The sequence below is a fragment of the Thunnus maccoyii genome, chromosome 9 (genome assembly GCF_910596095.1).
Source record: "Thunnus maccoyii chromosome 9, fThuMac1.1, whole genome shotgun sequence".
NCBI classification, from domain to species: domain Eukaryota; kingdom Metazoa; phylum Chordata; class Actinopteri; order Scombriformes; family Scombridae; genus Thunnus; species Thunnus maccoyii.
In genome coordinates this window covers 33,103,005-33,116,599 of record NC_056541.1, presented here as the reverse complement: position 1 = coordinate 33,116,599, position 13,595 = coordinate 33,103,005, and the positions used below count along the sequence as shown (strand labels likewise).

At 40.4% G+C, this 13,595-nt stretch overlaps 1 protein-coding gene across 4 annotated transcripts in view; it reads left to right on the top strand.

The window, feature by feature from the left end:
• LOC121903591 (nuclear receptor subfamily 6 group A member 1-A-like) overlaps positions 1-13,595 on the top strand; it is an 88,599-nt gene that overhangs the window by 40,796 nt on the left and 34,208 nt on the right. For 2 of the 4 annotated variants that reach the window (XM_042420747.1, XM_042420745.1), the window contains one exon: positions 11,160-11,183. The exons of the other annotated variants lie outside the window; for them this stretch is intronic. In XM_042420747.1, the coding sequence (XP_042276681.1) occupies positions 11,160-11,183 (24 nt within the window). The remainder of the gene's footprint in view (positions 1-11,159; positions 11,184-13,595) is intronic. 4 annotated transcript variants of the gene reach the window in all.

Below are 13,595 nucleotides of genomic sequence, written 5' to 3'. Positions count from 1 at the left end.
CACAGAGTCTCTGTCTGGTTTCACACACACCGTTTTAGACAAACTGTACCAAGCACAGACACACACTCACCCACATCATCAACACATAAAATATCTTTGTGCCTGCAGTGACGGAAAAAATAAAAACTTATTTGAACACATTAGCGGTTGTGGGAGTAGAATAGTTTTTAAATGAAATTTTGAATGGAGTTACAGCTTTTTAAACAAGTCGTGCACTAGTGTATATATAAAAAAAAAATAGAATAAGGGGGAAAAAGTGGTCAAGACAAGTGTTGAATCAGTGAGGCTGGAAATGAAAAGACTTTAGGAAGGACGAGCAGTTCAAATACTTACCTAAAGCGCGGCCAAAAAGTTGGGCAGCATAAATCTGTGGTGACTGGATGGTAGAAAAAAAAAATCAAACACAAAAGAGTGAAAAGCTTCCATATTCGGGGTGAAACCTCATGTAGACAGGCTGAAAAGTTGCTGCTGAAATGGGTTGAACGGGTTCCTCTCTCTGTCTGTCTGCCTGTCTCTCTCTGTGTCTCTCCCAGACGCGCGCGCACACACAAACACACACACACACACACACACACACACACACACACACACACACACACACTTGCGGATACATACTCCTGACACACAGTCTTTCAGTCTGATCTCCCTGCCTCTAGTGGGAACTCAGCCAGTAGTTTTCAAATACAAGTGCCTTACAAATCTCTCTCTCTCTCTTTCTCTTTCTCTCTCTCACCCTCCCTCCCTCTCTCTCTCTCCTTCCGTGCTTCTACATAGATAAACAAGCACACACATTCCCACATGCATGCACCCCCCCTCCCTCTCACACACACACACACACACACACACACACACACACACACGTACACACACGCAAGAGCCTGGCTACGACGCAAGTTATTGAACTGCTCCACATTTTCTTGCATGCACTATATATGAGGCAGTTGATGGACAGCAGCACATAGTCATGTGTGAGGCGAGAGCCGCCGTGATTGGCTGAAGGCCTGGGAGCTGAGGGGGGGCAGGGGGTGCTGTGATTGGTCTGAGCTCAGACCATTGAAAGTAGAAGGCTTCTCTATTGAATGGCTGCCGCTCTGGGTGGAGTTTGGGTGACACTGCTCAGGAAGAAAAAAAAAAAAAAACAACATCCTGAGAGTTTTGTGCCTTTTTATTGGAGTTTAAAGCGCTGTGGTTGGACAGTGGAGGTATTATATTATATATTACATATCACTGTCTGAAATGAATTGTGGAGGCTTAAAAAAAATTGTGCCTCATGCTCTGCTTCAACATGGACTACTTGCTGTTGCCTCAAATTGTAACAGATGCACATGTGTGTGTACAGTGTATTCTTTAGTAAAACTGCAGCTTCATCAGATGAATTCAGCCATAAGTGAAAGACTGAGAGACTGAGATCAAAACCTAATTGCACATCTTCAACTCTCCTGTGTTGTGTGACTCCAGTATTCAAAGAAAACCAGCAAATATTCACATGTGAGAAGCTGGAACCAGTGATTTTACAACAATTATCAGTAATCACTGATTAATTGGCTGTTGATTGTTTCAGGTCTGTAATTAACCCGTTTAATGCAAATAATCGATTAGTCAGCTGACAGGAAATTAATCTGGAACAAATAGTATATTTGATCAATTGTTTAAGTCAAACTCTCATCAGTTCCACCTTAAATGTGAGATTTTTTTTTTGCTTTTCTTTGTTTCGTATCATTTGTATCAAACTGTTGAGTTTTTTGGTGGTTCCTGACATTTTACAGCCTGAAACTATTAATTCATTTACTAGACAAATAATTTGCAAATGATGGAAAATAATTGTCAGTTGCATCTCTAATGTCGGATGCACACTTTGCTTGAAATGATCACATTACTGTAACTTACTGAGGAAAATAAATTTATATTTCCACGCTTGTGTTTCGTACTCTTGGTAAAAGCGTCTGGAGCAGGCTGATATAAGGACTGATCCGATCTGAAATGACATATCGTGCACTATGTGAAAGGTGAGTGATGTCTGCTTTTAGGCCAGTTAGACAACCTCAGCACTCTTTCAGTAATAACCACAATGCATCAGTAGCATTGCACTCTCTCATTTCTGTAATTCTTTTATTGTCACTATATATAGTAAGCCAAGTAATGTTTATGGGCAGTGTACATAAAATCACACGAGAATAAAAATCCTCCACAGATTATTAGTGCATTTACTGACAAACCAACGGATTTGAATCAGTATATATTTAGTTTACCCAGATATGTTTTCTAAGATGTAAATCTGTCAAGGCAACTCAACATTGTCCCGTTGCACTGGTGATCTCTTAAGGTTCACTACATCAGAATAAAATCATGTACTGCTATAATTCATGAAATTCATTTTAGTGCTGAAATGTCCTCGCAAGTCTAGTAAGACAAACATATGCGTGTATGTGTGTGTTTTCCGTCCCCCTGAGTGATGACGGCATAGCGAGACCTGGAGCGCTGCCAAGTGCTTTCATTCACACCTGATTAGATCACTCTGACCTGGATAACATGCAGCGCTCCACGCTCGGCAACACGCTGCCACACAAGCCTTTTGTTTAGCCTCAACAAAATACTGCCCCGATCGCCTCCCAGTTAGACTCAGATGATATTAAAGCAGATACCTCAGCGGATGTCGGGATGGCAAAGTTGTTCCACCTATCTGCTCTGTGTGTCCTCTACTCACCTGAATCACATCCTCGCTCGCTCCTTCTAGAGTCGTGCAGATCTGTTCTCACCAGCGACAGTGAAGTTAAAGACCCAATTTACTGCGTATGTCATATTTCAGTATAGCCAATCACACGATACAGATTTTGTCATGGATATATATGTTTCTGCTGTCAGTCATAATGCTGGAAGATGGCAGTGTTATAAGAAGATGTCTCACTACATCTTGGAAGTAGCTCCAGCAGTCACCTTTGATGAAATAAATGTGTAGAGTTGTTAAAGACTCAAGCTGGACTCAAATGATGTTTGTCCAGAAGGCTACAGGGATAGGTGGGAAACTAAAATAAAAAAGAAGATTCAAGACAAATACACCTTGAACAATTCCAACGCTGCCTTATTGACATGTGGTATTTTGTTAGCTAACAAGCTCTTCACCAAGCATCTAAGAGTTAGCTGGATGTTGTTCAGGAAGGAGAGTAATGGTTGGTAAATGTTGCTTTATTTACTCATTTCTTTATCAGTTACATTCACAAGCTGCGTTATCTTTGGATGGATTCTCTTGGGATAGTAGGGTTTGGTATTTCACAAATTAAAGAAAAGACCTCTCTCTTGGAATGGATTTTAATTTTTTCACTAGCGTAGCTACTTTAAAAACAAACCTAGCTAAAATAAAAAAGATAAGACATAACAAAATAACAATGCAGCAAGAATGTGGCGACTCACATGTAGTTCCTGGACCTTTAAAACCTTAAATAATCTATCTAGATATTAATTTTGATACAAATAGGCCCCTCATGAAATATGTCCGGATTGGTTTTGTTTGATGTTAGCTTTGAGATAGCTTCAGAGCTGTTGGGAGCTCGGCCATACTTTTACATTTTTGGTGGCTAGCAGCTTACCCTAGCGTCTTTGTACTAAGCTAGGCTAACACATCCTGGACTCATCATCCTGGAGATGAAACTGACAATTGATCTTCTCACCTGCTGCTTTAGAAAGCAATTTCCCCAAATGTTGGACTGTTCCTTTAAGGAATAAAAGTTTTAAAGTTCAAGTTATGAGTTAGTTGATGAAAGCCACAATTTCACAGTGATTTATTTATTTATTTTTTTATGGCTGTGGCTCGAATTGCATCTCCTCCCTTAACACTCAACACTATGTCTTCACATTAGCATGTTGTTCTGTATCGAACACAGCATCTTGGTAAGGGATCAGCTAATTACCCTGGCGGGCCTCTCTCTAAAACACCTCTTTGTTGTGCTAATGCACTCTCTGTGATAGCATCTCCATCCATAACCTTCTCCATGTGTACAGATAACCTGGAGGGGGTGGAGTGCTGTATGTAGGGCGCTGGGAGTCGGGTAGTGGGAGTCGGAGGGGGTGTTGTTGCAGCATGTCCTGCAGCTGTGCCTACGATGACAAGCCTGTCCTCAACCTGCCCTCCGCCAGACTAAACACAACACACAACTTTACCTGCGGGGCTTCCTGCCTGCCTTCCCATTTGCAGTTCCACTTGTTTTGTGACTTTGGCGAGAATGCAGTGCAGTTTTGGGATCTCAGTGGCACATCTGTGCATTGCAAGCTTAAGTTATAGCAACCACAACTCTCCGTTGCAATGTGATTGATAGGTTGGCTGCTCGCCGATGTGCACTGGCCTGACTGAATGCACTGAACCAGGTTTTTGTGCCCATAGCAGTTCTGAGGGAGTCATGCTCGATCTTTCTGGGCCACATGGAAACTAGGTCACTGTGCTGTGCTGTCAGTCGTGTCTCTCTCTTGTTGTATGTGTGTGTGTGTGTGTGTGTGTGTGTGTGTGTGTGTGTGTGTGTGTGTAGAATAAAACTGTAAAATAGGGCTTTTACATAAGGATGGGATGGGTTCCACAGATATGCAGTACTGCTGTTGCGGAGATTCTCTCAAACTGCAGCACGCACCCCCACCCTCTCCCTGTGATGCCACACTGGGAGAGAGTGAGATATAAAGAAACAGAGAGAGAGAGAGATGAAATTCTCATCCTTGGTTCAGATCCCGAAGAACGCTTGGGAAGGCAGGATCTTATTATCACAGCAAATTTGCAATGTGCAGAGTGGAGGAGATTAGATGCGTCTTGCCTTTGAAGTGTATTTTCCAACCATTGTGTGATGGCAAATTCCATCAAGTGTTGGAGGGAGCCGTGATAAGAGGCATGGGTTATGAATGCTGCGGCATTAAATGCCGTCATTTGAGCAATAAGATGAAACACTCACAAACTCCTGCTAAATGAAAAATATTTCCCCTCATTTCAGCAGTGTCATTCATGACCGCGTCTTGGAAAAGCCATAGATGCTAAAATAACAAGGTGCATTGGATGGCCTGGATAAATATGTCAAAATATGTGGAATGTGGATTATACGTTATGTAAATGCTGAGGTACTGGCCTTTGAATAGGGGACTCCCATTTATTTTCCTCTCCCCTTTTACATTTGTTTTCCCAATCGGCATTGTTTATTTCAACCATGGATGACTTCTTTATCTTCTACGAAACAAATTCCTGTCTTTAAAAAACAGGTTTAGTTCACATAACAAAAATTTCAGTGCTTGGTTTTAAAAAAGTTTTTTTTTTTTTCCAGAGAATTGAGTTGAAAACAACTTGTGAAGGGCTCAGATTTCCAGAGCAGACGCGGAGGTCCTTCTGGACTTTGATCAGACAGTCTCAGTGTGTCCTCCTCAGCACTTTGACCTTCACTTTGAGTGCCATGGCTTCTCAGGGGTTGGGTGTCGAGATGAGGCTGGTAGGGGTAATGCAAGGGTGAACAGGGACGTCACTGAAGTGACCCCACCGCTTCCAGTCCCCCCTCTCAGGGTTCCTCAGGGGCTGGAGAGCTGTAGGTTGGGTGGACATCCCAGGGGACCCAGCTGAGGAGTGACATCCCTGGCCTGGGCCTCAGATCCTGTTGCAGCTTTGGACCAAACACAAACAGTGCAGAGCTGCTGGAGGTGTCTCAACACGCTGGGACACATACTGCTCCTACAGTTGGTCTATTCTGTCTTTTACATCAAAGAACATGGCTGTTTAGGTGCTCATTATGCCAAAAATGTTGAATAAATCTGTTAATTTAAATGGTAATCAACCACATTTCCATTTTTGTCTTTAGTTTTAGATTCTGTATTCGGATGCTCATTTGTGTGGTGGTGTCCAACTGCTGGTAGCAAGCGACTCATCAGTCCTAATTTTTTTTTATTGCTGTGTATGAACTGTTGAGACTGTACTGTGCTGCAGAAAAAGAGCACACAGACTCTATTAGTTCATTGCATTTAAAGGTATCTTGTATAGTTTTCTTGTAAACAGACAAAAGTTATGTTTACTCATTAAAACGCATTTTTAATGAGAATTTTTTTTGTGTCCTTGGAAAAAAAAAAAAAGAAGCATTTCCTTCCTCATGAAACATTTGCAAAGCCGACTTCTGGAAGGATTTTAAATCCTGCGTTGTTTACATCCATGTTTACTAGTTTGCACTCTTCTTCTTCACTGCCTCTGTTGATAGATTGCTGTGTTTTTAGGTGCAATACAGTCACCTGTAGATCATTAGAATAGTGTGAAACCAGGACAGTGTATCACATATGATATGTGTGCACATGTCTGCATATATGTGCGTATGTAAAGTAAAACGGGACCCACTCAAAAAAAAGCTGCTCCATAGCGCTACTACAGAAACTAGAAACTCCATAGAGCTTTCTGGAAGAACATGATTTTATAAAACATGTATTCTAAAATAAAAACCTGGTTTCTATCAGTGATGAGAAGAATGTGGTCAGTGCGGCTCGATTTCTGCTGAAGAAACCGATCAGGTATATGCTTACGGGTCTCTTTCATAAGTGCATGTAAATGACAAAAAACTCAGCAAAGGAAAGAGGGACTACTGTAACTATGCATTTTTGTATTCCAAATAATTAAATGCCCAAAGTCAAACTGAAATAAAGTTGAACAGTGACAGTAAACATGCTTATTGATTACCAACCTAAATCTTTTTTCCCAAAGATCTGATTGGCTGTGTGCATGTTTGCTGTGTGAATGAGCACACTGCATCACCTCGTGTTTAGCTCACATTAGCGACGGGATGGTTTCAGTTTGTCACAAATGTGCTTGTTTAATTTAGTCTTTGTAGTAGTGGTTTGGCGCTGCACTTCAGATTACTGCTAATCTCATTAAAGTCCACTGCTGTGTTGGGGATCTATATCCCATTAAAACTATAACCACTAAAGCAGCATTTATTTTGACAGATTTCTCTTCAAACCCAAGCTTCTTATCATGTCCACCTACCAAAGGAAGCATATGTGCTTTCCCAACAACTACACAAACATAACAGACATTGCATTACAATGCACAACTATCAAGTAACGACTACTTCTGTGTAATTGAAGAAGCAGGGAGAACAGTGAACATATTGGTGAGCAGCCATTAGCAGCCACATTTAGCAGTCATAACATTATCAGACGTTTACTGGCCATAGCATAAGGTCACAGTAATACTTAGTATATTTCCATAGGGATTTATTAATGGCATGCCATTACCCATAAACAGTAGTATAGTGTATGTGTATATGGCACATATGCAGTGAGTGGGTACTTGATCAATGGAGCAAGCAAGGTCACTGCTAAACATGCCCCTCTTAGGTAAACAGTACTTCTCTAAATTAACAATGGGACACACATAATGGATGTATGGATAACATTATAAGAAGTTAATTTAACAATTTGACATTGTCAAATGTCTAACATTGTGTTTTGGGGACTGTTAAAGTGACCTCTGTGCAAGTTCTTGTTGTTTTGGAGCCAGTTTCAAGCAGTCATTAGCAGAGGTTTATCTTAAGGCACACCAGCAGGAGCTTCAGCACCGTGCCGTGATGCCTGATGTTGTGTTGGACCTGCATATTTCTTGACAGCATATTCACACAATCACAATTTTGTTACTTGTGTCCAAGAATGACAAAAACATGGTTGCATTTAATTTCTTTCAAAAGAACAATTTACCTCGTACAGTTCATGTTCAAGGTAAAACATTGGTTTTGTCTAACTTACATGTTCAGAAACTAGCATGACACTGGTTGGGAAGCTACTTTATATTGATTGAGGCGTGGTAGTAAATAACCAATATCAGATCAGCATTTGGGGATTAGAATATTACTGTAGCTTGGTTCAGTTCAGGTTACTTACTATTTGAAAACCATCATCACTGTGCTGTTGCGCAGCTCAGTTGCATTCACAAAGCAATTCCACATATTAGCAAAATGCTAGTGGAACCCAACAGAGGCATGATCAACATCAATGCTGAACAATGATATCAAGACAGTCGTAGGGTTTTGGATGTACATTTCTATATTCTGTAGGTTCTTATGCTACGTTTTTGCAGTTTGTTGCTCAGTTTCTTTGCGTTCCATGTCACAAGACCTTTCTCTCCTTTGTCTTTGCTTGTACTTACCTTGTAGCAGTGGGGAACATATTGGTGGAATTTGCGAAAAAATGTTTTGTGGAGCAGGAACCTGCTTTACAGTGACACACAACGTACAAGTGCAAGATCTCTCAGAACTTTGTGGAACATTTTTGAAAAGTGTGGAAAATCATCAGAAGAGCGAGCAGGGCCAAACACTCCTTGCTTTCAGATAATATATTTCCTTGGTTACTTGGTCACTAGAAAGCCCTCTATTGTACTTGTTGTGATTGGCATTCAGTGCTGGCCTTCATCAAAATAATTGGTTTTTAAGAGACTTTCTATGTTCTGCATTGCGTTGCAGGAAGTGAAGACTGTGAGACTGTCTGGTGCTCCCCACATGCTGCTGGTGAAATATTGAGCTGGTTTTGGGGGAAGCCTTCCCACTGAGCCTGGTTGGGGTATTTTTAGACTACAGTCTATAAGTGGAGGTCTGAGAAACAACACTTATTGGGGGGGGGGGGGCGCTCCCTTTTCACTACTGATCCCCCACCCTTTCCCCCATTTCTCTTCTCCTTTTGCTTCATCTGTCTCCGGATTGGCTTGCCCAAACCCTTCAAGGATTGCTTCATGCTTATCTGAGAGGATAAATGTAAGAATGATGTTTTGTGTTTCCTCACTCGTGTGGCGTAAATATAGCGTCTGCATCATTAAAGGCTTCATGAACTGTTTTATATATGAAGGCTTAATGTCTCCATGCTGACAGCTAACTGATTCCTCCCAGGTGCTTCCATCTCTGCTCCATATGTGTGCATATGGAAACATTGCTCCATCCTTCTGTTTTCTTGTTGAAGTGGAACTATAGCGGCGCTGTATGCACATTCGCAAGGGCCCCCGCAGAATAATTCATTTGATGCTTTGATAAGCGATAATGGACCCAGTAAGGTATAATTCATATGCCCCAGATCTCTTTAGAGAGTCTATGGCTTCCACAAAGTGTCCCACTACCTCCCTGAGTACCCCCCTCTTTCAAGACTCTCTCGTCTGGTTGAAGAGGGCCCATTTATTATTTAAATCCCTCCATAATTCATCCATTCCCCTCAATACACCCTCCGTTGCTCATTTCTCATCTAGCACAAATTAGCATGAGCCCTGTATCTGTATTTCTGACAACAGAACAGAGAAAGTAAGCAAGCAGGAAGAGATAGCGGCAGCTCAGTCCAACGGTGCTTATTTCTGCAGTCCTCCCTGTGATTTGATGCTGTGTGACATATTGAGTCTAATTTGTAGCCTAAAGAACCAAACAGCTGTGGCCTATTTTGTTTAGCTGTTGTTCGGGTGATGTCACCATTTCTGCCTCGTAAGGCTGCCTCGCTCTCGGCGCTCGGTGTGAGGATGTCAGGAGCATTTCGCTAAGCTGCTGATGAGGAGGGCAGGGGTTGTGCAGCCTTTAGATTAATCTGATAAGTCAACCGGGGTTGTTATGTGCAGTTTTTAAGACATCTATTAACCAGTGTTAAATATTCACACATGCCTTGATGCTATATTTGACATGACTTATTTTTTATATAATGAATAATGGTTTAACAGGCATTGCACGATGATATTTCTGAGGTGTGGGTACAGCTATTGTCCCTATTGTGCTCATTATAAGAGGTCACCCTATCATGATTGATACTTTTAAAGGGCTGATTTATCCAAATTACACGTTACAGATATTTTCTAACTCACATCTAGTGGTATCTATTCATGCAGATATATTTATTTTATGTGTCCAGATAATGAGATACATATGTTACTGCCCAGAATTACCCAGGCGAACAATGACTTTGTTCCTGGAAGAAGATATTGCTGTTGAATTTGTTAAAGAATCACTCTGGTGGTTTTCTATATTTTTCTGACTGTCAGCAAATCTCATGAAAAACCAACAAGGCATTAGTCCATTGCTCAATTCTTTCTGACTTGCAGCCCGTTTGTGGCACTCAGCCTGGAGCCCATTGAAGAGAAGAAGCCTACTGAAGACGTAAATCTTTAAAAACTGGTGGCACATATATACTTTAAAATTTCATAAAGCAGCTGGGCACTGTAGTTCTTAGCAAACGTTACTCAACTTAAGTAGTGAATCCGTTGGGGACTATTTTCAGCTGCAGACTTGGTGTGCTAGTGAATATTCACGGCACCAGGACGGTGTATGTGGGATGTATGTGTCGGACTCTCCTTGTTCGTGGTAATGAAAGAACACATCACTCAGTGCGACAGCGTGGCTCACTGACGTATTTTTGACGTACTTTAGTTTTTGGACAACAATGAATTTTTATGGCAGAAACACACTCACAATACTAGCAGATCAGTTTGCCATTGGTAGAAAAATACAGAATATCACCATGTAGATGTAATTTTTCAGTGCTCTGAGCAGCTCATATGAAATTCCACTTAACTTCATTATATTGGGTTGGTGGCAGAAATCTCAGAGAGACGTACATATCTCAAAACCTGGACAGATAAAACCAATATTATGTGCACTAGTAGATACCACTAGAGGTAAGTGAGACAATGTGTTTTTTATAAACTGGGTTAACTGATCCTTTAAATATCAACTTGTAGTTTTTGGAACTATAACAGCAAAGATAAAGCATTTTTAATGACATGTATTGTAAAGAAACTTTCAGCACAGATGACCCAGTTACTGTAAATTGAGAATTCGGTGACTATACTAATCTTGACCAAATAATATTTGTAATAATGGAATGCTCTTTTTCCAGATAAGTCTGCTAGCATAAGAACAAATAATAGGATAGTTGATATCTGATAAATGTACTCTGGTTACTGGAGCCACCTACCTGACAGTGATTTGCTTGCACCATAGTGCAACACTGCACTGAGTTCAGCGTGCATACTTGTTCTCTCCAGCTGTACAGGCCTCAGCATGTCAGACCAAGTGTCCCAACATAGCACATAGACATAACATTAGCGGTGAGCAAGGCTAGAGCCTCACTCCTTAAATATGTCCTGACATTCCATCTCTATTGATCATGTGTATTGACAAGGGTTTTGTTTTATGTTTCCACAGATGCAATCAATGAAAGTAACCTAGGTAAGTGGAATACTCAGAGCAACTAAATCCTTGATATATACTGAAAATGCTGTGATATTTTTCTACTACTTTTGTGACAACTGCTAGTACGTTCCTAGTAAATTGCTTTCAGTTTCAGTATTTTCTTCATTTTAAGTTAATAGATAAAAACAGGCATGGTGACAAACCCTGTTTGCATCCTGAACAATGTTTGTCTAAGAAAGTTATCTAAACCATGTAGTTCACGCTCTGTTCCACCTTCGGCATCATTATCTGCCCAGTGACACATTTACCAGATCGTGCTCCTAGCTTAGCTGGTCTTCAGGACACTTTGTGACATTAGCTTGGTTCAGACTGCTGACTCACCCACCTGCTCGCTGGAGTTTTCATGTTTGTTGGCAGACTGGTTTACTACCGAACATACTCGCTGCAGATTTCTCTCACTTGTCAGCCTTGACTTCTGTCATTTTCTCACTTTCTGAAGTGTGAATATGAGCACCTGAATTATTATGTTATAGTGTGATTTTTTTTTTTTTTTTAAGTTTGTTATTAGGTTTTTGAACATACAAATGCTGAACAAAAACAGAAGATACAAAGATGACAACAGCAAAACAAAACCATCAAAAAAGACACGTAGTTGCTTCAGAGATAACCTGAACAACTAATGATAAAGATTATCATCCCAGTGTCTAAATCAGTGAACTAGTGGAGGCATTATGGCATAATTAAGAGAAGTCTGCCATATATTCTTGAACATTTCAGGGGAGCCACTAAGCATCTGAGCTCCTTTAATTTAAGGTGCTGCATCACTTCCCTCAACCACAGAGTGTGACTGGGGGGTTGGTGGTTTTTCCAGTTCAGTAAAATGAACATAGTGTTACTAAGGTTGTAACTATATATTTGGTTTGAATTATGTGGCCGTTCTTGCCTGAGATACCAAATATTTCAATCAGAGGTTGTATCAAATATCCAAAAATATCATGGAGGCAGAGTTTTGAAAATAGAGCTCTAAAAATTGGATGATTTTGGACAATGCTAAAAAAAAAAGAGTTTTTAAATAAAGGAACATTACACATCACAGCTCATCCACCAGAGCGGAGAGATCTGGTGTGAAACAGATGACTAGTCCAAGTCATTTCTCGAACACTTTCTACAGCGTCACAATTCAGCACCCAGACAGGTAGGTATGTGCCTGCACTGATTATAATGTATGATTAACACAGTGATATAGGCTGTGGGCTGCAAGACGGAGGCTTGTCATACTCGTGTGTTCCACCTACTGCAGGGAGGAATGTTCTCGGGCAAACCTGCCGAAGTGCGGTTTCCTAATAGTTCTCAGTGTTTGCTTTAATCCACTTGAAGTGTAAGATGAGTGGGGTTTACTGCTTTAGAACATTTCACACAGTGTCAGGTATGTGGTGAAATTATATTGATGCTAGTATAAAGTATATACTGTGTTTCAGGGAGTGGGGAAAGATTATGTATGTGTGCTGTTTATATGGCACTGAATGTATAGCTCTTTAGTACAAACTTCAAAGTAACGTGACAGTGTTTGAATGGATTTCTCTTCATACTCTCTATTAGCCTCTCCATAGTGATTCACTATATACTAGCTCATGAAGGCTTTTAAATTTGCAGCTTTAATGTCGCGTTCACATGTTAGGATTTGCCATAAATACGAGCTAACTGAAAAAGAATTTCTTGTCACTATCTGAGTGGTAATTACAGGAAAAATCCACAGATGTTGGCAATCCAAGACCATAAAACATGAAGATCATGTGTAGTATGTTTTAAGAAACAGACTATATAACATCTGGGGTGCAGTGGAAGGCAAGGCAGCTTACACGCTTACACGCTTACATTGCCGTATTCAGTATCACTAAAACAATTCACTATTAGCAAAAAGGAAATCCACGGTGATGTTTAGTTGGACTGGTATTTACTGGAGCTGAAACCATTAATCAAGTAGTTGATCGAAAGAAAATTCATCTGCAAATATTTTGGTAACTGATGAAGTCATTTAATTGTTCCACATTCTCAACATCTGAGGCTTTGCTGTTTTTTGACTCCTTTCTGATGTTTTATAGACCAAACAAATTAAAGTGAGACTTTAACTGAACAGTGGTCGCTGTGGCCACAAGTGTCAAATATGTAATAATTTAGGATTCAATTTCAGTTCATTTTTGGTCATAAAGTCAGTCAGTTACACAACATATGAATTGAGTATATTGAATTGATTAAGGATATGTTTAGTTGATTATGATTTGAACTATGTGTTGTCCTTTTGTTGTCTGGTTGTGCTTGTGTTCTCTCTCAGTGAGATTTCCTGATTAAACAAAGGTTATAAAAGTTCCATAGTCTTGCTTTAATCAATTTATCAATTAAAAACATTCAGCAGATGAATCGATGGTTGCAGCCCTAGAATATACTGAC